Source organism: Opisthocomus hoazin, chromosome Z (assembly GCF_030867145.1).
Source record: "Opisthocomus hoazin isolate bOpiHoa1 chromosome Z, bOpiHoa1.hap1, whole genome shotgun sequence".
NCBI lineage: Eukaryota > Metazoa > Chordata > Aves > Opisthocomiformes > Opisthocomidae > Opisthocomus > Opisthocomus hoazin.
In genome coordinates this window covers 14,229,465-14,257,062 of record NC_134454.1, presented here as the reverse complement: position 1 = coordinate 14,257,062, position 27,598 = coordinate 14,229,465, and the positions used below count along the sequence as shown (strand labels likewise).

At 36.2% G+C, this 27,598-nt stretch overlaps 1 protein-coding gene across 1 annotated transcript in view; it reads right to left on the bottom strand.

Moving 5' to 3' along the window:
* Positions 1–21,102: 21,102 nt before the first annotated feature.
* The window catches only part of MAN2A1 (mannosidase alpha class 2A member 1), a 120,190-nt gene continuing 113,694 nt past the window's right edge, over positions 21,103–27,598 (bottom strand). Inside the window, exons 21-22 of the mRNA XM_075410527.1 lie at positions 25,010–25,120; positions 21,103–24,083 (exon numbers count right to left, since the gene is read on the bottom strand). Of these exons, the coding sequence (XP_075266642.1) occupies positions 23,931–24,083; positions 25,010–25,120 (264 nt within the window). The 3' untranslated portion in view covers positions 21,103–23,930. The remainder of the gene's footprint in view (positions 24,084–25,009; positions 25,121–27,598) is intronic.

Here is a 27,598-nt window from a genome sequence, read left to right as displayed (position 1 = left end):
GTGTCTTCACATCTTCCAAGATATTACCTTGAGGAGCATGGTCTCTTGTTCTTTGGTTTTGGATGCCTAATAAAAACAATCACTTCTAAAAAACAACCATGTGATTGTATAAAAATAAAAGTCAATTATCTTCTTCATGCCGGACTGGAAGCTCGTAAGTATGAAAAAAATTGCGTTTTTTTCTGGATTGCTGGATCAGGTTAAAGAAATATTCTTCCTCTAGAAGTCTCATTAACTGTATTTCTGTCTCATCATTTAAAATCTTTATGAAAATAAGAAGATAGTTAATATTTCTTCTCTAGAATGAGTCATTGAATTCATATACTAACAGAGATCCAGGGAAGATTCTCTCTTTTAAAAGCTATGAGAGAAGTTGGTCTATAACTCCCATATTATTGTTTAAATGTCAAGCTAAAACTAGTGAAATTTGATTTAGTATATCACATTATCTTTTAAAATCATGCTTATTTTTGAAGTTAGAAAGCCACTGAAGTTTCTCTGCTAGGTGAATTCCTTTACACAAAATGGCTAAAATTATGTTCAGATGTACTTAGTGGGCAATATGTCTGATCTCTTAAAAAAGTCTGTGAGAAGTACTTAGATTTTTCAGCATATTTCTCTGTGAGAATCTAATGAAACTTTCTTTGTGCAAACACACGATTTCATGTAAATCATCTCCACTTCCAAAATAAACTTTCTATCTTCTTGCACAAAATATTGGTCAATTTTTTAAGAATAAGTATTCTAATTTTAAAATAACATTCTACTAATTGGAGCAGAACCTAAACTGCTTTTCTGTTAAAATCTTATAAGAATTTTTCAAATATGTGAACACATGGATTATAAATCTTAACCAAAAAAAAAGTTTCTTCAATGAATCAGTGCTATAATAGTCTTAGTATCAGTTATAACATTTTACTGACCTCTGTATGAAATACTGTTTGGCTAACTCTTATTCAAAACTGATCATTCTTTCTGTAAACTAAGATCCAATTCATATAGCCTGAAAGCCTCCTACACAGTCCTCCTACAAAATGTTCAGTTTAGATTTTGCTTATGACTTGAACTCTAATTTGAAGATCTCCATCTATGCACAGAAGAATTGCCCATCTTTCAAGCACTATTTTAAGCACAAACTGCACAACTACCAACCAAAGATGAGAAGGTTCTGGCACAGAATTGATTATAACTCCATCTCTATGTATTTCTATGTATGTGCGCACAGAGAGAGATTTTTTGTGTTTGGTTTCTAGCAGAAAGCCATTCATTATTCGGTGAATTTCAGACTAGGACTTGCAGTCCTTTATTAAATGAATGACAAAAACATGAATGACACTGAACAGAAACATTAATATGAAGACTAATCAGTTTCATTTTTTGTATGACTTCCATTTCAAGGTTTTCCCTTCTTCAGTTAGTCTTCATGAATTGATTGTTTAATGCGTAACTAATCTTGAACTTGTTCTGCTCTTGCTGATGTGAAAATTAAAGTTAATTTTGTTGAAGTCATGGTGCTTATGTTGCACATTTATCAAATGGTGATATTTTCAAAATCCATATGGCAGCTGTTCTGCTTCTCCTCAGAAGTATACGGAAGTCAATCTTATTTATAAGTATGCAGACCTCTACCCTGTAAATAAAAAAACCTAAACAAAGATTTTCTCCATCAATATAGAATTTTTCCTGCATGATGGTAGGAATTATGTTGTCGTGTGCTGCATTACAATAGGTTAAAGCATAATATTGCTTAGGCTGAAAGGTGTAAGACACTGGCAAAAAGGGATAAAAAAACAGCAATGGAGGATTATTTCTCTATAGAAGGTACATGAAAAGAATAGACATAAAGGTCTGTGATACTTTTATTTGCTACAGCAGTTATATTTTAACCAAGTAGAACAATACCTATGTCATACAACTGCTTGAAATTAATCTGAAACTCACCTCCAGGCCTTTTGGGAGTACACGACCAAATTCACCCTTTGTTATTCCCCTATATCAAGTTTTACATTTTCCAAAGGGAATTTTGCTTTATAAAGCACTGATGAGAACTATATTCGCACTCAGATTATAGTTGCAGATTTGCATTTACCTTCCACTGTCTTTCAACAAATCCTTTGTAAAAGGGTTATCCAACACAAAACTCTTATTAAGTGTCCTGGAGTTGTAAAGCAAAAAGAATGGACAAAGGTGAAAGTAATGATATCAATAGTATCAAATCCTCACTACTAAATGAACTACATGAGGCTGTGAATCCTCATCTACAGCACAGATGTAGAGTGCTGATCATTTTTAGAGCTATAACATAACTACTAAAATAGAGACTAAGAAATAGCGTAAATTCAGACCTATCGCACTCATTTTGCAAGGACTTTCTTTTTCCCCAGCTGTGCACTATCCAAATGCCTTCAAGCCTGCTAGAGTCACTTCAGTCATTTGTACCATATGTTTTGTATGCACAGATGCCATGGGTTTGTTTCACTGGATGCAGTGGAGATGGAATCTGCCTCTTTCTCCTGTGCCAGCCTTGTTTTGTGCCCCAAGAAAAAGCAGAGCATCATGTGCCAGCAGAAGGATGGAACGGATTAAATTGTGTTCACTCAAGTTTACCCACAAAATCATTCAAATGGTCTGAGCGTTGAGCTTCTCATTTCCCACTCCCTAAGCTTGACTACATTGTAGCAAGTAGATCATTTCATTAACTATAATGAACTACGTTAAGTGAATTTCCTCTCACTTAAATAATAGGGCAGTGACCTTTATACTTTTCTTTCTTTACTTTACTAACTAGTTTTTTCTTAGCAATTACTAATAGGACATATTAAGTTCAGCTACATCCTTTGACGTTTGTGCTCAAGCATCCTAGGAGTCTTGTGACTTAGCATACCACAAAGAAGCTTTTATCGTAATATAGAGACATGAAAATAAATATAAGTATCTAAACATATAATTGATTAAATTAAACAGCCTGAAAGTACATAACATCAGTGAGAGCTCAGAATTAATATATTAATTTAAACGGTTGAGGAACTGCCAGAAAGGGAGACGGCATGGAGCTCTGATGAAAGAACTACTGGGTGGGGGAAAGGCAGTTGGGGAGTTTTTGAAGTATTGGTTTTAGAACTGATGGTATTTAAATATTTTCATCAACGACCTTGGCAAACAGAGTAGGAGTATGTTAATGCAATGAGCCAGTGCCATGTATTCCTGTTTTATCAGGTCATGGCTACAATCCAGCTACAACATAAAAAAGGCCATATGGATTTCTTTTCATTATACGATAAGCTGCTACTGCCTAAGCAGTCTGGCTTTTGACACTGTTGTTCCCAACTCCTCTCACATGTGGAAAGGGAGCATGACACAAACCTGATGATTCTTTTGGGGAGGCTGGTGAATATTCTTGGAAGGCTGAAGCCTCTTCTCGATCATTCACTTTCCCAAGGGCCTCTTGGTGTCCTTGTCTTGACATGACGAGATATGTGTACGTCTGAAAAAGTTACATTACTTAGTTTTCCCTGGTTACATACCAAACACATACCAACTTAGGGAAGAGAAGCATGCATGCATCTCAGGCCACATGGGAAGAAAGAGCATGGGTGTCCTAGCTTACGACCTATGAACAGTTAGGAGAAGACATTCATGCCAAGGCAAAGAGTAGGGAAGAAATCCTGTGTTACAGTCTTAACTGCATCTGTTGCCAAAAGTAACGTAAACTAAGCTACCTAATAAGGCTTTTGGGGAAGCAAAATGTGAATTACCCAGATATCCTACTTAGGAATGCTCTTGATGTATGAATAATGCCCTTGGATCAATATAACTTTTAGACTGTCTTGATGTTCACTTTTGTTTTAGCACAAAGCAAATGCACAGAAAACAGCTGAAGTTTCTCAACAGCTGTTCTCTTGAGTTGATCATCTTTCTATGTACATAGTTTAATAAGGCTGTCCTTTTGTTATGAGAGCCAGACAAAATACAAGAACAACATGTGGGTCTGTCTTCAATAATGTGTTCTAAGGCTATGTACCTTCTGTGTGCTTTTCAAGCATTCCAACCTCACGGAATGAGTAACTTTCTGTTTCTAAACTCATACGAGTTAAAACCTGGATGATCTATGAGGACTCAAGAAAATTATATTTGATAGTATTTCAGATTATTGTTTTCAAGTTTACAAAAAATTCAAAATTATGAATAGTCGAAAAAAGGAGGAATAAAAATAGTCACTGCTTTTTCTTTCCCAACACATTTCTATAGGTAGATAAACCTTTCCTTTCAGGCTCTAAAGAATGACAACAAATCTTGCTTCTCTGCGTGTTGCAGGCATTTTATTTTCTTTACACTGAAGATTCTGAGGTATCTGGAGTCATACCTCTGTTCTGAAAACTCTTCTACGTACTTACAGCAAATAACAGCAGTCAATTGGGTGAGCTTGACTGACATGATATACTCCAAATACAGAAGTTGGTTACTCTACGCAAATTCTCTCAAGTTTTGCCAACAGAATTAGGCTATAATATCATGCTATATCATGTATGTAAAAAAGTTTATAACTCTCTGTTTCTAAAAAATATCAATGTTCTCTTAGTTATTCACCTATGAAGTCATTAAAATTGCACCTATTTTCCCACAACCACCATTTCTCTAGAATATTACCTGAGAATTATTGTGCGTAATTCTGCACAAAAGGATGCCATTGATAAGAATAGCCATAAAGTGGTCTAGGGAGGGGAATACAGGATTTATAACTTGCGTAAGAAATTTTGCATAATCATTGCTAGTTTTGTCAGATTTGGGGTGTATGTAATATAACAAACAGTAGTCAACACATTACTTTTAAGAAGAGAAGAACATTAATACATGACCGTTAGAAAAGAATATTTACTCTGCTTTACTCACCTGATTTTCAACAATTTATGGTTCAGGGAACCGCAGACTGTACCTGGGCTCCAGTTTTTAACAGCCACTGGAAGATCTATCTTTGCTGAATTTGTCTAACCTCTAGTTGAATCTATTTACCCACTGAGTTTCCACAAGTTATACTTCCTCCTTTTTTCAGTTTAAATTTCTTACTCAATAATTTCATTTTGTCTTAACTAGTTCTTATGAGATAAAAAGATAGTAAGTAATTTCCTGTCTACTGTATCCACACACATCTATAGTTTCCTAATTTTATAAATGTCTTTCAGTTTTGTCATTTCACAATATTTTATTCTGTGTTGAGGCGTCCCAGCTTTTTACTTTCCTCATATGCGAGCCACTGTAATCATCCCTGCTAGGCATCCATTATTCTTTCTAGTTATACTATCTCCTTTTAAAGATGAAACAATTAGAACTGTATGCAATAATCAAGACAGCCATACTGTTGATTTGTGCAAATTCACAATGGTGTTCTTGGGGTTTTTTTCTTATTTTTTGGTTGTTTGTTTTTTTTTTACTTGACTGTCCTTCTAACAACAAGGCCTGGTGTTCTGTTTTTCTTCTTGCCTGCTGCTAAGCACTGGAACTGACATTTTCAGAGAACCGTACACAGTGCCTCCTGGATTTCCTTCCTCAGTAACAGCTAATTTAGAGCCTGTCATTTTGTATATATATAGCTTCCCATATGCACTTGCCCGTTCTGAACTTCATCTCCCAGTCCAGTTGTCCTTTCTCTGGTATATATACCACAAATCCTAACCCTGAATAGTAGGTGTGATGCCAAAAGTATATAAAAGCATAAGAATTATAGAAAATCTTCAAAAGATATATGTGTCCAAAATAAAAGACATGCCAATAAACAAGATATGTTTAAGGGAAGATGCTGAAGTATCAAGTCTACTAATGCTGTTTCAAAGTTAGTTAAACATCTGGACAAAGTGTTACAGGAAATGACAGAATTATTTCACAGCAATGTCTCCAGTCTCAAAGACATCCAAAGACTGAAAATATTAACAGGAATTTAATCTTCGTGCAGGCCTGAAGCTACTGAAAGAAGATTACATTCAAGTCAGAAAGGTTTGATACCAAAGAAATATCACCAGATCAAAAAAATGAGGGAAATATGTTTTCCACTATTCTTCACAACATGTGTTTCTTCTGATAATTTTTTTCAGTCAGAGAAACACTGTATCTGGAATGAAAAGTGTTGTGAGAAGACATTTTTCTTTCTCTAATAGATAGTATATGCCCTTTATATCATATTCATCTCACTATGGACAGGTGAAGAGATCTGGAAGGCCTGAAATAATATTTATATTTGACAACCTCACCCCCCCCTTTCTTTATGGATAGAAATTTAAGACAATTCAGAGAACAACTTGTATCACAAAAGCTAATTGAAATGAAAAAAAAAATCTTTCAAGCAGATTAGAATCAGGAGAGATCAATTAAATCAGACTTCATTTGCATACACAGAAGTAAGCTTATCATCACAGCAACCAGTAACTTTGCATTCTTTCTGTTGGTCACGTGATGCAAATATTGACATGAATTATGTAGTAAGTCTTTGGGAAAACTAATGAATGTTTCATGTGATAAATCAGGTATTACCCTCTCTTTCCTTTCAAATCTTTTCCTAAGATTCATTACTGTCTAGATGCCTACAAAGACATTAGCAGATATATTTTGCTAGGTCATAGATCAATCATAGACAAGTACTATTGCTTATTTATGAGTTTAAAAAGATGAACTTGGAAATAACCAGTCATGAATCTAACAGCAATAGAACTGCCCTCTAGTAATTTATGAATATGATTAACCTGGTACTGGACTAATTTCTTTTTCAATATATGGCAAATAGGACAGAGACACAAATGTTGGAATAAGTAAAAAGAAGGAAAAAAAAATCAAAATTACTTCTTCACATCTCATTAGCAATAAAGAGTTAAGAGAAAATCCTATGAAAAGACAAAGCTGATGATATAATAGATCAGAAAGACTGCTGTAATTCTTTTTCATTTTTTAAATGAGAAGAGGTTAGCTGCTGTGGTAGCTTTTCTGACAAACTGGACAAATGCACAGACACCTATCGGAACATCTGAAGATGATGAGCCTTCCAGGGAATAGGAAGATAGATGTATATATAACAGTCTCTCTTTTAAAGTCTTTGTGCTTTGTTATTGCCATTAAAATCAACCATGCATTGTATTTGTATCCATTTATATACATCCATGCTATGGGTACAAGTGTACAGACATCGTTAAGCAGAGACACCCTTAGCCTTCCTGGTGCAGTCCAAGCCTCCTGCTCTCATTTTCAATTTATACAGAAATATAAATGGGTAGATCTCTCCCAGTTGCTGCCTCTCAGTTCAAAAATCTGGAATCAGGACTGTGAGGGAGAAAGACAGAAAGGTAGGTTACGAATGTACATATTGGTAACATCTCTAAAAAAAGAATAGTTATTCTTAAGAAACCTTTTTTTTTCACTTTGAGTGATCATCTCTGGATGTATTCACATTGGGGAAGATTCCTAAAATATCCTGGGTAGAATACTTTTTGCTGTTTTTAAAATTCATTTGTTAGGAGTAATGGGTTGCCCTCAGTCTCAAAAAAAATGTTAGGTGGGGAGTTTTTGTGGCAAAAAATAGGTGCTTGTACATGCTGGCTAGCATCTCTTCAAAAGCTTGATCATATTGTTGAGCTTATCTATTGCAAGACGCTGGTACCAAGTATAACACTGAGCCAAAAAAAGTTCAAGGAATAGCATTTAAGCTGAAGAAAACAAAGAAAGTGTGGCATCTATTTTAATACTGATGATAGAGAAAGTTTCAAACAAGAAGTTAACGAGAACTGAAGGATGTAACAGTGCAAGGGGACACCTCTAAATTATGCATACACTGTAAAATAAAGCAGATCAGCCATCTAGGCAGCTGATAAGAGGGTGATATATATCACATCATTTTTGGGTGTTAGTCATGCCCCAACAAGTAAGAATCAAATGTGTTTAGTAGCAACATTAGAGAATGGCTCTTGAAGGGGTCATCCAGCTTTTAGTGAATTAGAGGATTAACTTATTCACCACAACCCAAGCAGACTATCATCAAATCAGACAAAAGTAAGGCACGAGTCCTAGGCATTTCTGGGTGAAACCCCTTTGGCACTGGAGATCAGCCATACTCTGTCACTTTTACCTATGGGGAAAACCCCAAATCAGCAGTCTAACAGAAGGTAATTCTTAGGTAACTAATATCCAGTTGTCAGTTTCTGTTCTCTTCCCAGATGCAGACATTCAGGAACCTGCAACACAAACATTTTTACTCCATTAGTTGTCTAATCTACAGCCTTTTGGAAGTGGGTGACTTCCCACACTGGATAGTTGGTAAGCAAGGGCAAATCACAGCATTCCATGACACATCAGCTAAAATTACGGTAAATATAAATGATAACCAAAGCATGCTTGGGCTGCTGAAGAGCAGAGCCTCATAGTAAATGACACACAAGTGTAATACATGCATACATTTTCATTTTAGCTTACATGGATTTTCTAATGTATACACTACTTACTATGCTCTTCCACCAACACCTCATTCTGCTGGCGAGAGCGAATTATCATACAACAAAGTTTTTAATAATATCTCAATACTGAACAAAAGCATTCTTAAGAGTCAGACGGTATGCTGCTACTTCCAACTCAGCACACATACTTTTTCCTATTTCATGACTTTCAACAGCCACAAGACTAAGTGAGGTGAGAGCACCCAAGTATCCATATAAATATTTAAATTCTATATATTTTGAAACTTTGACCCAGGTAAAATGTTCCTAGGATAAATATCTTCTTTGAATACTCATCTAGATGTAGGAAAATTTGCAGATTTAGATCTCTGATTTACCCGTTTGAGCCAAAATGCCTCCCACAGCTGTGCTGCATATGCACACTTGTTCACAATATCATCCCCCTTCCCCTGCAACTCTAAAGCAATCCTGTGTATTCCCAGCTGAGGAGCAGATGTGGTTTGTCATCTACAACAGGCAGCATTCTGACTTGCACTGATAAAATATTAAAGCTCCCTGTGTAACAGCTTGATATTAATAGGTACTATTTACAAAGGAAATAAGAAAAAATACCAAGGTTCACAATATGTTTCAATGTACTTCTAGTTCTGGGGAGTGATAAGCTATACTGCTTTTAAAAAGTGTGACATGCTAATAAACAGAACAGTAAGCTGAGTCTCCAAAAGCATCAGTGATTTTGAATTTCTGTGCAGTTGGCCTTCTGGTACCAGACAGGTTGACAGAGCTGGATGAGGCTTGTATACTGGAATAAGAGCAGTATTTTTTTGATGTGTAGAGAAGGAACATTTCTTAAAAATCACAGTCTATCTTCCTTTATCCTAATACCAGTGACTGACAGGAAATGAACTTCCTGAGAGTTACCTCTAAGTGTAGCATTCCTGTTATCTTGTTCTTCCTCCTATAAATTAACATGCACATAAGAATGTTTATTAGATAACTGTTGCTGATTGTATCTAAAATGGCTTCTTTGTAAACTCTATATTCTGGATCTGATGTATGATAAAATGGTTTGCCAGAGAGATACTCCTTTTTTGCTAGAAATTATTCCATGGCAAAGCCCTACAGCACTTTTATAATATGAATTCCTTTAGAATTCATAAAGGAGATTAGCAGAATTAGACTCACTGAAAAGCACACACTAGAAAAGCAGAATAGAAATGAAATGAAATGAATAATGAGAATCAAGTTTGTAAGACAGCTAAACTGAATCATGGAGGTTTACGTGTTTCTGACTCCTACAACCCATAAACTTGATAGTGGCACACCGATGTCTGAATCCCTAGAAATTCCAGCAGGCACCTGGGGAGAAAATTCAAGACCACATATGTATTTCAAATCCAGTTCAGACAGTCTTGTCAATCTGCAGCTAGAGAATGCTGGAATCACAAAGGACTGGTTGAAATAGCTGAACATTTACAATTTATCCTCATTACTGTCTGATGTGAACGGCAAACTGGCAGACCCCTCTGGAAAGTGACCTGAGGCTTCTCACTGAAAACACAGAGTAGACACCCTTCAGGATATGAAGAGCAGACATATTCTCCCCAGGCCACTTGCACAGTGGCCTAACCCACAGTGCAGTCTCCAGCACAGCTGCCGAAGTCAGCACACAAGCAGTTTTAAATTGTATGCAGAAAAGTCAGCAATGAAGGGCTACATCATCCTGAAAGAATGGGATCAGTGAGATAACAAATGTGGTCTAAAATCAGAAGCCAAGAACACCTTCGTGCTAAATGGCAATACTGTCAAGCATCTAATTCCTTTGAGGGGCAGTATGTTCCCATTCCACAGTTTGTAACAGATTACATTAGACTATTTTGGAAAGAAAAATGCAACTAGCCATCCCAGTGTACCATTTTTCCAACACAGCAAATGACAGATATTTGCAGCACACTGAATGGATATGTAAAATTCTCCCAAACTTCTTTGAACCAGAACTGACTTGTTGCAATGAAGTGGCTGTGTTCACAATGTGTAAAGCCTTTCTGGCCTTATTATTGCAAACTATAGCTTTTAGCTATATCTCTACAGTTAGGAAGTCAGATGCAGCAATGTTAAAGTGTTCTGGAAGCCAGACGTGAACAGGAGGTTAATGGTGTTGCCCTTATACTATGTATCCTCTCTGTGAAGCCAACAACTAACATCCCATTGTCATAGATGTGAGCACTGATTATTATTCTTCAACTCTCAAACACTTTCTAGGAAATTTTATACCTAAATTAGGTGAGAATTTTTTACGTAGGTGTTTACTTTGTACAACTTTCTCAGGAAAGTTTTGTTGAGTGATAATAAAAAGGTGGAAAACCAGGCATACAACTGCTAGGAGCATAACTAGTGAAGAGCAAGATGTGCATGTGGTCAGCGTCTACCAGATTTTCTGTTATTTGCTACTGAAAGGACTGGAACAGTGTTTCATGTACCAAATGGTACTATGCAGAAGACTCAGAGATTTTTGCCGTGAAATGTTACACTACCTGCTAAGAGGCAGAGGACTCTGAAGCAAGAACTCTCAAGCCACTGAGGAAGAAATGGTGACTCATTGTTCCTAAACTCACAGTTCCATTTACAGCCTTGAATTAACTAGTAGAGGAATATTTGGAGACATGTTTTTTCAGATGAAGTGACGATGTCACTGCACTACCTGACTGCTTGAGCAGTTGAACACAAACGTTTAAACAGTGAACAATGGAGAAAGTGAGCAAAGTTTTCTGTTGTCCAAAGTGTCACCACTAGGACACTGACTTTAGCAGAGCTTCAGGAATGTAAATGACACTTTATTTTGGCCTGCTAGCGTCAGACACAAACCTCATCACATTCTAAATCACAATGAAAACTATATAAAAATTCTCATGTACTCCACTGAACTGTATTACCCTTCTTACAAGAGCAGAGATGTATAGACAGAGAAGCTTGGTCATGTGTAGGCGTACGTTTTAAGAAATTCTGCATTCACAACTTCTCCTCAATTGTATTTGAAGGCATACTTACAATCAAAACATGTTTTCTTATCTTGTTTGTTGCTAGTCTTCTATTAACCTTATCTTTCTTCATGTAAGGAGTTTGGAGTAGGAAGAGCAAGCTGAGCATCAGGCTTGGAGAAAGAAAGCAAGCTCTTCTAAGCACAAAAGAGGGACCAAAGCCATTGCCATGGCAACAAGAATCAGATGTGAATGCTCCTGTTGCCTATATTCTAGCAGATAGGCAAAGATAATCTATGTCTAAACTGGAGGTGTGGTATTCGTTGTTAATGATTAAATCTCTAAGTTACTGATAAATTCTTACAAATTGCAAGGAAACCATATTCAGAGAAACCAATTCGTGTATTAAATAATCTAAAGATATTATAATTTTCAAGAATGTGGAACAGTGTACAGGTATTATATAAAAATAAAATCTTTCAACTAATTTCTTTTTAAAAAAATCATCCATTCCAAACAGTTGTCTGTTGGCATTTTAAGTTGAGAAAATATTCTGTTTTCCAAAGAGTACGTCCTAAATAAAATTATTTCCTGAAATTCAAAATACAAAAAAACTATAGGGATCCGTACACTACAGTATAAAACACCATAAATTGAAAAAAGATCACTGTAATCATTTCACTAAATAATCTAATAGGTACAAGATTTTTAGCTGTGTTCTCCTCCTTTTTTATTTTAAAAGAGGATTACATACATTTAAAAAAGCTTTTGGAAGAGCACAGATCCAATGATCCTGTACTATAAGTAACCAATATTTGCAGAATTAAGATTAAATACTTTCAAGTGTTTCATGCTGAATATTTAGCAAATTAAAGTAATAGTCTGAAAGTGTTTTAATTTAAAAGCTGGGACACTTGAGTCATTTGTTTCTTTGCTCAAGGGATTTATACACAGTACCAGGTTTAAGGGAATGTATGTTTTCTCCCATTTTTAACATGACGCACTCTTACCAGCCTTCCATCCTGACTGCGCCAATTCTGACTGTGGCCTAACACCAAATCTTTGATTCCCCAGCAAGTCAGTGGGAAGTAGAAGCCAACTGAGCTCCCCACCCAGCAATCTACGTTCCAGAGTCTGAGCGGCACCTGCCTGCCTGTCACTGCTGCTTTGCCCTCCACTGCATGCCGAGGGGGAGAGTGCTGCCTTCCTCGTGTCCTCCTCTGCAATATGGGTCACTGTTGGCCATGCCTACCTCTACACATGTGCGTCACCTAGAAAAACAACATATGTAAGCAAATGTGTGGGAATTCTTTCCCAGAGAAAGAAACCCCACAAACGGTGATGTGAACCTGCGACGTGACCAACTGGCTTTTCAGCCACCAGTCTCACAGGAGTATTTTAATCCTGCTGTGGTTTAACCCAGCAGTTGGCAACTAAGCACTGAACAGCTGCCTGTTCACCCCTCCCTTTTCCACCCAGCAGGATCAGCAGGAGAAATGGACAAACAGGGAAACTCGTGGGTTGAGATAAAGACAGTTTAATAAGACAACAAAGGACTTACTACTACTACTACTACTAATGATAATAGTAATGATAATCATGAATACGTAAAACAAACTATATGCAATACAATTTTTTTACCACTCAACAACCAATTCACAGTCAGTCCCCAAGCAGCAATCACAGAACCCCAAACTTGTGGATGTTTGGAATTTCACAAATTCCCCAAAATTACTGAACTCCTGGAAAAGTGCAAACTTGCAGAGAAGGGAGGATCTGCACTCACAGGAAAGAGAAAAGAAAGATTCCTGTTCCCCCCCAGCCAACCCTCATGATGTCCACGGTATGGAATATTTCCACTGGCCAGCTTGGGCTGGCTGCCTGGCCATGCTCCCTCCCTTGATTTTGTAGCAATGAATGAAAACATCTGTGTTAACAACATCCTTCTTGCACTAAATCCAAACACCACAGCTACTGAGAGGAAAATTAACTCTATCCCAGCTGAAACCAGGACAGCTTGCAGTGTCAGACAATCTGCCGCCTGTAAGAATTTGGTGTTTCGGTGTAAGTCAAAGCTTTATCATTATGCAGGTGATGATAGTCACTCTACTTACTAACCTTGGGTGATGATCAGTGAAATGCTCTTGTGCTTTAATTAAATCAAGCACTAATCAAAAAACTGTGATTCTGTTCAGTTGCAAGAGGGAGACTGAGTTCACAGACACAGAAAAAGTCATTGCAGCAACTTTCAGCCACAGCTCATCCTTCTGTGATAGAAGGTACATACATACTATTAGTCAATACAGCCTATGATCTAGCATCGATCTTGCAGTCTTCACTGACACCAAGCTGTTATATCACAGCCTCTAAAAATATCTCTTTTTGCCTTTTGGCTTTATATCTTGTTATATCCTTTTTTCAATGTCTTTTTTTTTTTTTTAGATATCCTTTTGCCTCAAAGGTTGCTGTGTCCACTCAGTTTGATCTCTTGAAGTGAGACCATATTCCAAATGATAGAGTTGAGCCCAAGATTAATCTTTCTATAAGCACCTGTATATAAACATGAGAGAGAGCTGTGCAGGGAACTCTTCAGTGCACCTAAGGGCAGACTTCTCTCAGTCAGCTTGCAGAAGACCTATTTAGTCTCGCTGAAGGCAGAGAACCAAGAGAGAAACTAGCCTGCTGTGGTTAAACTTTGCCTTTCCACACTATGTTCTGGTTGCTGCCATGGAGTATCCTCCTGCATGAAACTACTGAATGCTTTTAATACTTCTGCTTTATGGCAAAGGACTGAGGATTTTAGTAGCATTGCCTTTATGCTAAAAAACTATTTAATCATATTTTAATGCAGAAATTTAGGTAAACCCTCCACATCTACATTCAACTTTCATATTGTTTTGCTACAAAAGTCAGAATAGTTATAGGATCTCTCCTCTTTTTCAGATAGGGGCTTGTATTATTTATTCTTCTCAGTGAAACAGATCAAATATAGCCACTTTTTTTAAAGGGCTTCTCCATTTGGCTTTTCAGAAGTTATCATCAGATTTTCTCTACTCAAACTGAAATGATTATCAGTTTGAGTTGGCAATGTCTGTACACTGTCCAGATGACAGATATCCATTTGTGCTTTCCAAGATCTCCAAACAAGAGTTTTGTAGGGTTGTCTGCTGATGCCCAGCTATGAGACATGCTGCTGTGTGTCAGCCAGATTGTTACGGATTGTTGTTGAGCAGCCAGATGCTGTACACGGATCTCATCTTTATAGCATTAGCTTACAAAGGTCCTCACGCCAATCCCTACTGTCCCCTCCAAATCCTACAAAAGACTGCATGTTTCCTAAGAAGCATAGATTCAAAATTATTATTCTAAATTTAGATTTCAAATATCTCAGCTTGCCAAAGCATTATAGGTTCACTTTTCTTCTTTGGTCTCTAACAGATGCAAAAATGTGCATTCTCTATAAACTTTTCTTTCTATTTGTTAAGTTTCAGACCTCTTATACAATTCAAAGTCCCAGATATGTTAACAGCAATGCACTTTGTTGCTCTCCCAGTGAGCTACTCTTGGCTAGACGCTCACTTGGTCCCATTTTCTGCACTTTGTTCCACTGCTCAATTTCCTTTTTCCTCAGACAAATTCTCTCTTACCTGGTCTGAAGTCTATACAACTGCAGAATGTCCAACAGTTTAAAATAATAACATAATATTAAAACCTTCCTCTTCCTGGCATAAGCAGTGGAGCCATGCTCTGATCATCAACTGGATGTCTTCTCTGCTGTGGAATACCTAGCCTGTCAAATCCAAGGATTCTTTCTGTTACCAGGAACAATATATCACAGACTTGAAGGTGAATTGTATTTCTAGGATGGATCCTTGCCAGTTGATTTTCCAATTCCATAAATTTAACTTAACTGTTTCTTTACCTTCAAAAAATGTGCTGTCCTTGAGTGCAAACCTGCTATCCTATACCCATTTGCCAGCAGTGGAAACAGAAATATTTGTATTTCTTCTAATCGTTAGAGCATAGACATAAATCTCATCTTCCAGAGCAAAGTAAATCTTTTCCACTGCATATTTGTTGTTATTTTCCTGAAGGGTAGTGATTTAACAATGACTGCATTCACAATTAATATAACAGAATTTCAGATTTGCTGATTAGCAAGTGGTTACTTGTCTGTTAGAACAGACCAAAGATCTCTGCAGTAACTGCATTCTTTCTCCCACAGTAACAGTGATACCAACAGTAAGGAAAGTATCTATATACTTGATACTCTCAACAGGTTCTTAATGTAGATTTTAGCTTTTTTTGTTATTTGGACATCAGCTTTGCAAAGCTTGTATGTTCCCAAACCTGTGTTCAGTGTGAAGGACGATGCAGGTAGATGAGTATATGAACAGCTGCCATAACTTTGCCAGCTTTGAGCACTAGAGTATAAATTGAGGTGTCATCCATAAAAAAGTTCTGAAAAACTGGCAAATCCACAAGGGCATGATGTATAATAGAAGCAAAGTCCAATAAAACTCCTTCCATCTATGTTTGTATGGGAAATTATCCAGTTTTGAGCATTTTCTGTTCTGTTTTTGCCCATGGAAATTTCTCTTGGTTGCTTGTACTGCTAAAGTAAATTAATCTCTTTTGAAATAATTCACATTTCTTCACATTTGTTCATATCAACAGTCTTGTGTTTTCACAGGCCATTTGAGACTATATTGATTCTTGTTCAAGGACTGTAACACATACCAAGACACTAGCTTTCAGCAAACAAGCAACCGCCTTCAAACATGGTTTGGGGCACTATGTAAAACAGGAAAAATCACTTTATATGATCACAGCTCTGGCATTACCACAAAAATGTTTTTCCTTTGCCCTTTGGATTAGTTTCCATTTGCCAATACCTACTTTTCAAGCCAAGTGTAGAATACAAAATTAAACCTACCATTGATGAGAAGTCACTGTGCATCAATGCCAATTCTTTATCTGGGTGAAGGACTTTTACTGGTATGCTCCATTCAGAATTGACAATTTTGTAACAGCTGTATTCAGTCTTTTGACACAATCGCTATCTGAATTTCTCCTATTAAAATAATATTGTTTAATTTATTTTAGCTTGAAAAGGGTCACTGCTTTAAATAATTGAAAACATATGCAATGAAGATGATACTTCTTTTCACTGTCACAGGTATTAAACAAAGAGTGTTGTGAACAAAGGTCATCTCTCATGTTTGCAAAGATGTTTCTCTCAGTACACTGCTGCAAGAGAGTCAGACAGCACTGCTTACTTAGGATATATTTCATCTCCATTAGGCATTTTAAACTGCAAGTCCAAATCAATCTTTACACTCACCAGTTTCCATTTTTTCCTGGAAATACTCAGTGCTGCACAGTGAACCAGGAAAAACTTTTGTGGTGAAGGTTGTTCCTTCTCTCAATTTTCGTCATCTTTGGCCTCACATCTTCAAACATACCTCCGGATCTTGTACAAGTTCTGGTTATCTAATGAAGCCTTCCTTCCACTTCCCAGGAGCAGACCATGCAGCACCGCAGATTGACCAAATGGTTGAGGTTAGCCGGGACCTGTGGAGGTCATCTGGCTGAAAGCCCCACTCAGGCAGGGTCACCTAGAGCCAGTTGCCCAGCACCTTGTCCAGATGGCTTTTGAGTATTGCCAAGGACAGAGATTGTACAACGTCCTTGGGTGACCTGTTCCAGTGCTCGGTCACCCTCACATTGAAAAACTGTTTCCTGATGTACAGGAAGAATGCCTTGTGTTTCAGTTTGTGCCCATTACCTCTTGTGCTGTCACTTGGCACCACGGAAAAGAGCTTGGGTCTGTCTTCTTTACACCTTCCCTTCAGCTTCTTATATACAGACGCCCCTGAGACTTCTCCAGGCTGAACAGTCCCAGCTCTTTCAGACCCCCCTCATGTGAGAGAAGCTCCAGTTCCCAGCAGAGCAGAACCACACATTGTCGTTATCAGGCCTTTTTTGATTTTCTTGCTCCTTTTCACTTCTATTCCTTTGGCCACCATGCTGGATTAAGTAAAGTCACCATGGAATTTCCTCAAAGATATATGTTTTGCATGAATCGGTTTGGGACAATTTGCTTTCCCCTCCTCAAGAAGAACTGCTCCTTGAGGTGAACTGCTGTAAATAGACAGTATTGCTGATAGCATTTAACTGGTACCATAAAAAAACTGACCTTCACTGTCACCTGGAACTGCTCCTTCTCTTTCATCAGCGCACTTTACTGTTGAAGTCTTTGAAGTTCTTTTCTGTTATTAAATTCAAAGTTGGCCAAAATGTTACCATCCTCTATTTTCCAGACAACTTTCTGATATAGCACAATCAGGTTGCTGATACCCTCTTTAATGTGACTTGACTGGTTGTTTTATGGCTGGGTTTCTCAATATGCCTAAATCCTTTGTTCTAACACAGAGTTCATCTGTGCTTACAGGTCATTGTTCTGTCTTTCCTGGAAAACCTCCAGCTGTCCATTGTTCAAAAAGACCTTTACTTTCACTGTCTTAAAAGATGACAGAACCTAGCAGTTTCAGACACTTTGCCTAAAACAATATGCATATAACACATTATAGAGGTTTGCTCACAATACATTATTGCTCGCTTTTTGCAGTAGTACAAGACAGTTGCTCTTCAGAAAAGTTTTCAGAATTGACTTGAAGCTAATAACTACTGAAAAACTGAGAACTTGCAGATTATTTTGATTTCACTGTTTTTCATTAATTACTTCCAGTACAAAGGCTGTGGTTTAAAGAGATTCGAGTTTTGAAGAGAAACATGTAAAAAGTCTTGATTTCTTCAGAATGAATTGGGTTGCATCCCATTCTTACTGAGATTTGTACACACAAGTTACGTGAACGAGATTTCTTTTTTTGAAATTAGTTATAGCTAAAAGGTTGTGCCTACCTGCTTGTGGAAAATTGAGAGTTACAAAACATCCAATACAGAACTCAAAGAGAAAGTAGCCCACGTGACAGAAATTATCAATTTTGTTGGTCACTGACAGAATCACAGAATAACAGAATCACAGAATGTCAGGGGTTGGAAGGGACCTCTGTGGGTCATCTAGTCCAACCCCACTGCCGAAGCAGGGTCACCTACAGCAGGCTGTAGAGGACCTTGTCCAGGCGGGTCTTGAATATCTCCAGAGAAGGAGACTCCACAACCTCCCTGGGCAGCCTGTTCCAGGGCTCCGTCACCCTCAGAGGGAAGAAGTTCTTCCTCATGTTCAGATGGAAAACGTGAACAGGTTGATCTTAGAATGTCCCCAGCAGCAAACGACATAACAGTGGGCAATATCAAAAAGTCTCTGATTTATTATTACCTGATCAAGACAGATCCACTCTGAGCATATTCCAAACTTCTGGAAAGTAGGTTAGAAGCAAACTTGGGGATGACTGACAGGTTGTGAAATGGAGATCGTGTTATATCACACTATCTATGCAGAGCACTGACATGGCAGTTTGTCAGCAGTCCCCCATCTCTCTTTATGAGCATCAGGAATTCCTGGATTCTTGATCACCCCCAATTCCAGCTCATTAATATCTACATTTCGTTTGGGAAATTGGGGAAATCAGTGGAGGAGAACAAGGAGAATGGCACCAAAGTCTTTTCAAGTGGATTTTCAGAGAGAGAAAAAAGTATGCTCCTGATGACCAGGCTAGTGATCTGAGGCAGTTGTGGCGTGCAAGTAAGGCATGTGCCCCATTCGCATGCTTATTGATGTAGATGAAAACTATGTAATCCTTGAGGAGTTGGCTGAGTGTTCACATCCAGCACATCCCCTGCTTCATCTGGCATCGCAGGCAGTCTGACTCTAGAAAGCTCTGTAGTAGGCACTGGGCAGAGCTGGAGAGCCTACAAAAGCCTACACATCTAGCTGGCATGCTACGAAAGGAGAAAGTAGGAAAACTAAGAGACAGAAATAAAAATAGACTAGCTATCTGGAGAGACCATAAGTCACCTTTCAGGTCATGAACTGAGAGGAACAGAAGCGCATGCCTTCCTGCATGGTGGATGTGTGTGATGCATAGGGAGCGGTGGTGCTGGTGAAGCAGGACAGATGCTGCTGGGATTAAAGGCTCCAGTTTATTCATACCCATAAAACGAATAATTTTACAGACTGTCAAAGGACATCCCTTTAACAGGCATTGCATAGCAGGAATAATATATCGAGAACCTGAAGCTCTGAAATGTATGATTAAAAATATCCATGTCTTTACAGTTCAAATAGCACAACTTCACATACATGATCAACATTATTTAATTATTTTCTCCTTACCCTCAGTGTTATTAAATAATTTACCTCAAGGAAGGAGAGTAATGTAAATAATGCATTATTGCTACTACATAGAAATTCTGGCAGACAAATGCTAGTGATGCAATATTGACTTTAAGTAAGTATTAGTTCATAAAATATCTATATTAAATGAGTGACAGGTCCACAATTTAATATTATAATTTACAGAAATGTTTGGAGAAACTTTGTATCAGTAAGAACACTGTCTGAAAATCCCAGTAGTTCTCCAACGAATTGAGCTTATTTTAGATAATGCAATAAATTTTTTTTCCTTCCTCTATTAAGTAGTAGGAATACTACTACTAAAAGAGTGTCAAAATTAATAACTTTGGCTGATTTTTGTTGTTGAAAATTCTTACTATAATGACAGAGGTAGCTGTCTTGAAATAAACAGAACAAAGATCTAAGCTCTATTTTATATTTTGTCATATATATAACTCATCACAAGTCAAAAACCTGTTAAATCTGAGCAATGTACTTCAGTGTAAATATCTGTAAGGACACACAGAGACATCTAGCACCTGTCATTTTAAAACGTCTTGGACAGGTATACAGCAAATACAGTTAATTTAATTCCAGAAAGAAGACTTTATTGGTAACTGGAATTATGTTCTGCCCAGATGCTCATGCTGATATTAATGGATTCCAGACTAGGATGACCATAAAACATTGAATGGGTGCTTTAAATTGGACTAATAACCATCCTTGCCTGCTGCAGTTAGATGTTCTATACTTTTTATGTTTCATCTTGAAACACCAGCTTTCAAATTATGGGGATTTACATAGTATGTGTATATGTATACTTTTATACTTGTAGCTAAGGCTATGCAGTCCTATATCAAATAGCTTCAGGCACTGAATGAAATTTATACTAACTGTCTTTGCAACTCATTATGATCAAGCTCCATCAGCACGTTGGGAAGCAGACCTGTAAAGTATCTACAGTTGAACTGATATTTTTACTTTATTTTCTAATGGTGTGTTAATTTAATTTAATTTACAATAACAGCCTCCATTTCACTACTCTCAAACACTTAAAAGAGAACCCAGATTAATTCCAGTAAAAAAAAAAAATCTAGAATTTTACACCTTCTACTATGTTCTGCTAAGTCAGTGCAAGCTTTCGTTTGTGAAAGAAGAGGTACCCATTCCCTTCCCACACTGTGCAAGCACATGTTTATGTCGCTGAAGTTAGTATTTATCTTCTCCTGTTTGGCAACTGTGAAATGGATTGCATCTTTCGTCAGGAGTTCATCTCACTACAGACAACTGTCATCCTCAAAAGCTACTGATATGTCAACTTTCTCAAAGAAGGCATGCTTTTTTTTTTTTAATTTAAATTATCTATGGCTAAGGTATTAATGACACTGACCGCATCTCACAGTAACATTATCTTTTATTAGAGATCTTATTTTACATATCCCCATAAGATATAAAACCTTCCAAGAGAAAAATATCAAAAACCTTCAGTTGAAATCAGTTTGTTTCAGACAATATGAGCAAGTAAACCAAAGACATTTAAGATAAAGGAATGTAAAGAAAAAAAAAATCAGTACAGGTACAACTTGGACATGGTAAGTAATTACAAGGTTTTAAACCATTTCTTACAAAGCATTGTCTTTAAAACCATACTGGAAGGTAAGGATGCTTGGTTCTCTTAACCAGCAATTATAAACCCAACAGCTATAAAAACAGAAAAAAAATGAAATAATATAACCAAATTAGATGATGAATGCACAGAAAACACAAGACCTTAATTGAAATATTCAATATAACAAAAACACAGCATATTTGTTGAAAAAAAACCCAAAACCCAAAGCCACCGGCAGCCACATTCTGAACCAATTAAAGTAAAATTTATTATCACACTTTGACTGGAGTTTTGACTTAGTTAAAGACTTCAGGAAAGGATCCCAAATTGAAAGCTGTTCTGCTGTCACATAAAAATGCAAAATAAAGGAACAAAGATTAAATCTGCTGGTTAAGGAAGATTTAGGCATCATGACTGTACAGCTGATGATAAAAGATCAAAATGCTGTATGAAACATCTTTTGGAAGCAACTCCAACAGGCAAAATACTTTAGAAATTTATTGCATCAAAATTTTACTTTTCTGCCTAACAAAACTGAAATAGTATTTTGAAAGCTCTCTTGCGCAGAGCACTTAAAAGTCTCTGAAGCATTTTAGTTCTCAGGATGCAACAAAATAAATGCTATGAGAAATTTCTGCTGGCAAGTCTACCAAGCTTTGAGTTCCAACAAAAAATAGTATTTTCAAATACTACAGCTATGAAAAGTTACAGTACATGTTTATTGCATGAAAACATCCATTAACTGGATCCATTTGATTATTCCATTCGTGGTTAGTGGTTCTTCTATTCTTGATATAACTTGCACCAGGTCCTACTAAGTATCCCATTAATTACAAAACACACAGTAGATTGAATTAAGCAGGGAAGTCTACACAATCTCAACAGCGATCCAACTTGTGACAATGCATAAAATCAAAGTTTCACTTTCATTTTCTTTTAAGATAGTCTGTAGCTGCATGATATAATTTGATACACTGTGGAGCAACAATGATGAAATTAAATACAGTAGATGATAATAGAGTTAGAAAATAGCACACTTTTTTACCAGTTACAATGACTTTTCATGCATTAGCATTGAAGGTAAGAAATGATGTATGGAAAACTAAAGCATGAGACAGAAGAAAGAGTTATGAAGATAAATGAAGACTAGAAAATGGGATCATACTCAAGTGCATGTTTATATATATTAACTGTAAACAGCAGCTCTACTTAGGAAAATATTTTTCACACTTTAATGGCTTCAGCACTAAATATGCATTACTTAAGATTTGAGAACAAAGCAAAAATTAAGACTCCATTCTTCAGTAATGTGAACAGTGGCAATGTAAGTGAGGTTGCAAGTTTGAAAAATGTTGTTTAAAATATAGGCACGTGATTCTGAATTAACAGGTCACCACAGTCTGTGATATGCAAGCACATGTTTTGATGGGTTTCCAAACTGTGTCTTGCTTACTATCAACTCTGCATCAAGTTGCAAGTTCCTTGAAAGCAGCTGAATTTAGATTTTACAGTAATTGTTTTCTTTGTCTGTGTTTCATGTTATGACATCTTTTTAATACATTCAAATAGTCAAAATGTTCAGAATAAGATAGCACAAACTTGGCGCAGGAGGACATAGATCAGAGTGTGGGCCAGTATTGTCAAATAGGAGATACACAGCATAAGTATCATATAAACTACCTTTCCCCCAAAACCATTAACATAGACACCAAAACTGTAACAAGACATATCAAAAAATAAGGCACATTTATCTTGGTATGATAATCTTGAAATAGAAAACTCATTTCAGAGAACACTGGTATCTAAATGAGTTTTATAAAAAATCTTGTATTCATGATAATTATGGACGTTTCTCATCATACATGATAATGGAATAATTGCACATATCCCAGTGTGTCAAGTAACAAAATGGGACTTCTATTAAACATTTCCATTGCAAAAATTATTCTGTAGGTTCATGTTTTCCTATTTACATAACCCAGGTGAATGGTAGAAGTATTAAAGTCTACCATTACTTATCACAAGTACTGCAGGCTTTCATTTTACCACAATTAATAATCCCCTTTGTGTTGAATAAATTGAAATTAATTGTGGAATAAATCGAGATTATTGTCATTTATATAAATGATTGTAAATATTTGGACATTAGCTACTACACAAGAACATTTTATTCCATTTTATTTCCAAGCTGCATCAGGACTTTCTACACTGAATTATTTGTACATAAATTCATCAAGGATCAGCAAAGAAGGCTGTTGAAAATCCAGTCCCCTCTTTATGAAAATTAAAACACCAGAAACATCAATAATTAGCACTTAACCTGAGATTTTTAATCTGTTGAGAGGTTAACTTCCTTAGAAATATCTTCACTTGTTGCATTAACTTATACTGATGTTGCTATTTTATGAAAAAAAAAACCAACAAACCCACAAACCAAAAAACAAACAAGTTGCTTGCAACATGGCTTTTCACTGTGTTGGTCAAAACAATTATAAAATGCATGTTTTTCTCACAGTATCCAGAAGCTGGAATAATAATAATGTGCTGCTTATTGCACGTGAAACTTAGAGGAGATATAATTGCAGATTCCTCTATCTGAGTATAAAAGCCAGATTTCATCTTAGCCGAATCCGGAACGTATTTACCTCCATAGAACTCATATTTATTTCACTTATATTTCTGGCATCTGGAGGTGAATGCATCAGAGATAAAGATGAGGGTGTAAGACTTTCCACTCTGAATTTGTTAAAGAGTTTATGCACCTTTAGCTGAAAAGAAAAAAAAAAAGTCTTTAGAAAATACAGTATGTACACCTCACACTTGACTTAACCTAATCTCTAACAATGATCCAAATGATGCATCTCCTTACAGGTATCAGCACAGCAATACTTACACCAAAGATTATGAATATTTTTAAGTAATATGTCTCAAGTACTATACACTAAATTAGATCTTTATAGGCAGTGTTCACTTGCCACATTTCAAAGCAAGTAAGTTACATCAATATATTAAAAAAACTGATCAGAAATATTTGGATTAAAACTCTTCTTGTTTCTAAACAAGACAACACTTACTCCTCTGCTTAAAGAAAATCCCAAACCTATTTCAAAATTTGATTACAAAATTGCTACAGATTCATAACCATCTAGTCCATCTGTAACGGTCAGAATAAAGTTGTATGATTTATATTTCGTAATTTTCTATATCACATCAATTCTACAGCTATCGCAAAACACTCAGGTATTTGCAATGGTGCAGGTCACGTAAGTGAGCATGGGTACACAAAGGACATGCTATAACAAGACAGTCTTCAATGTAAGAATCAGATGATTTGTGGATATATTAAAATTACTGAAAAGATACACTTCAGAATTTACTTAGTAAAGTTCTAAAATACTTTTAAAAATTATTTGAGAAATACTGATAGGTGTCATATGAAAATAAGATTTATATGGAGTTAATGAGAATAAAATCGACCTAGAATTTTGCTTGTTGATGCTTGAAAGGTCACTCCTACACACCAGCAGATCTGTATCTTTATCAAATCGAAAGCAGCTTTCAAGATAAACTTAACTGTTATCCCAAAGGTATAGCTCTTTAGAAATAACTACCTAGACATCACCTATAATTTGACATAAGTATTAGTGTTTCTGCAATACTTGTAAGGTAAGCTACCCACAAAATGTCAGTATACCTTTCCCTGAGTAGTGGAACAGAGCAGACCCATATCTCTGTTTGAAAATCTACAGTCAAATCCCTTTCTGTGAAGAATCAGAGCAGCTTCATCAGATGGCTCAGTATCTACCTACAAATAAACAAAATAAAAAATTACTCAGAAAGTAGCAGGGCTAGAAGACATTTTAGGACCTCATAAAATTATCATTACCTTAAAATGATAGAGCCACTTCTGCCTTAAATAATATTCAGCATAGACTGAACAGTAATGTTTCTTTTAATGTCTAGAAGACTAAATACAGAAAGGGCTAAACAGCAAAGAGAGTTTAGATATACAAAGTGCTACAGAATATAAATTGTTAACCAAGGAGTTCAAAGCTCAAAAGATGCACACATATATACTCAGAATTTAAGCGTAGCTATCACAGTTGTACTAACTGGCTTCCCAGAATAATTATACGGCAAAACCAAAACCAAACTAAAAATCTTATGCTAATTACAATAGTCAGCTATAAACACTCATTCTGACTGTATTCCATCAAGCTTTCACTTTGCAAAGATGCCCTTTAAAATCCAACTCAGTTTCAGGTGTACATGAAACTGTACAAAAAATTACAAAAATTATATAAATTTTATGTTTACAGGTAACAGTTCTCTTGAGCCTCAGCAGGCATCAATGAGTAACCCAAGAGTGTCCCACAATCTTAACTTCCTAGTTTGGAACAAATCACTAAAACCACTTAGAATGAATGGTCACAAGGAGAGCATATAAATGCCTCAAATCAGAACCTTGTTTTGATATGTATTTCAGAAAACAAAGTCAAGGCCTAGAAATGGCTGGGAAACTTCAGGTTACACAAAAACTTCATTTTTTTTCTTTAAGATGTATAAAACCACTCTTACACCAAGAGTAACAGAAAAAAAATTCTTTGCATTATAGATGAATATGCATGCAAAGTATCTTCACACCACAGGAAGTGCACATGACGAGATGCCCCTCATGCTGCAAGCTGTTTGCTGTATCACTACACTTGTCTTAGTCATTTATTTTCTACAATGCGTTACTTTTTTTCTCTTTTTGGTTTTGTTTTACACTCTTCAGCTCTTCATCTTATTACGTATCTAATAAGGGCATAAAAAAAGATGGTTCTATCCACAGCTATGCCAGCTCTTCAGGCTATTTTTCTCTAATTCATTTCTGTTTTCCTTGTAATTGTACTGGTGCTTTTTCCCAAAAGTCTCTGCCATGAGTTAGGTTCATTTCTGGTACTTCACTAAATACCTACTGCCTTGGAGAAACTTATGTCAACAAGCACTCGGCACTTTGTGATGCTTCAGCTCTTGAAGGTGTAACAAACGAGAGGTCTTAAGCTAACAGGCTTCAGGTCCAAACCAAATTTTCCTCTAATGAAGGAGATCTTGGAACAGCTTGAACCAGCTTTTTGAAACCCCGCATGATGCAGCTTCATAGTATGACATATTCATAGCATTAAGTACTCATTCAGATAATAAAAAGTGGTAATCTGATAATGTTACAGTCTTCTAAATAAGTTCCTAATTTAAAATAGTAAAAATTCACTCAATACTTGGAATTGAAATGAGATATTTTTCAGTAAAACATTGACTCGTAAAAACTTTGCATAGTTTATAAATGATGAATAAAACCGAGTTTGACCAGATTTTCATGAACAACATTAGTTTATAACCACCTAAAATCAGGTTTTTAATTAATGAATGCTGTCTACAGTCAGAATATTCAAACAAGTTTGCAGTGCTTAATATCATTGATGGTTGAAGAAGTTCTTATCCTGTTTATTGGAAACACAGTACTACTTTCTACATTAAGTAAGGTAATAATGATGAAGTGACAAATTATTTTTCATCTCCAATTATGAAATACCTGACTTGGTTTTCACTGTCACTCATGTGACAGTGTTGCACATAAAACCAGACATTTTTATGCACACAAAATAATAACATCTGCCTAAACATAAGATTAGTGAAATATTAAAATTCATACTGTAAATTTCTGGCTTCCTATGGGGTAAATTGATGTTAAAAATAGCAAGCCAGTAATGGGTATCAACACTTTCTCTATTACAGTGGAATTACCTTGGAGTAATCTGCATAACAAATGCATTTATGCATTTCAAATGATGGCATGAATATTTAATCTTGTAAGTTTTTAAAATTAAATATTATTATAATTAAGATTTGAAAAAAATATAACAGAAAAGTAATAAACAATTAATGACACCTTCAGGTAAAGAGTTTTGGTAAGTATAAACATCTATGATATAGCAGTCAGCCTTTTAGAACTCCCAGGACTTTAGCATGGACATAGTATCCATGTGTAATAAATTAAGCTGTTCTAACCTATTATCAAAGCAGGTGTAAGACTGAATAAGATGCCACAGACTCCGCAACTACTTTAACTTACCTATTCTTTTATCATCTCTAGGTAAATTACATTAAGTGTATGCAAGCCTCAGGAATGTCTGAGCAAGGATGAACCTAATTTACATCAAACACACCTAAACACAACCATGCTAACTGCATGAAAACTTGTAACAAATTTCTGTTTTCAACAAACAACAAAATCCTTAAA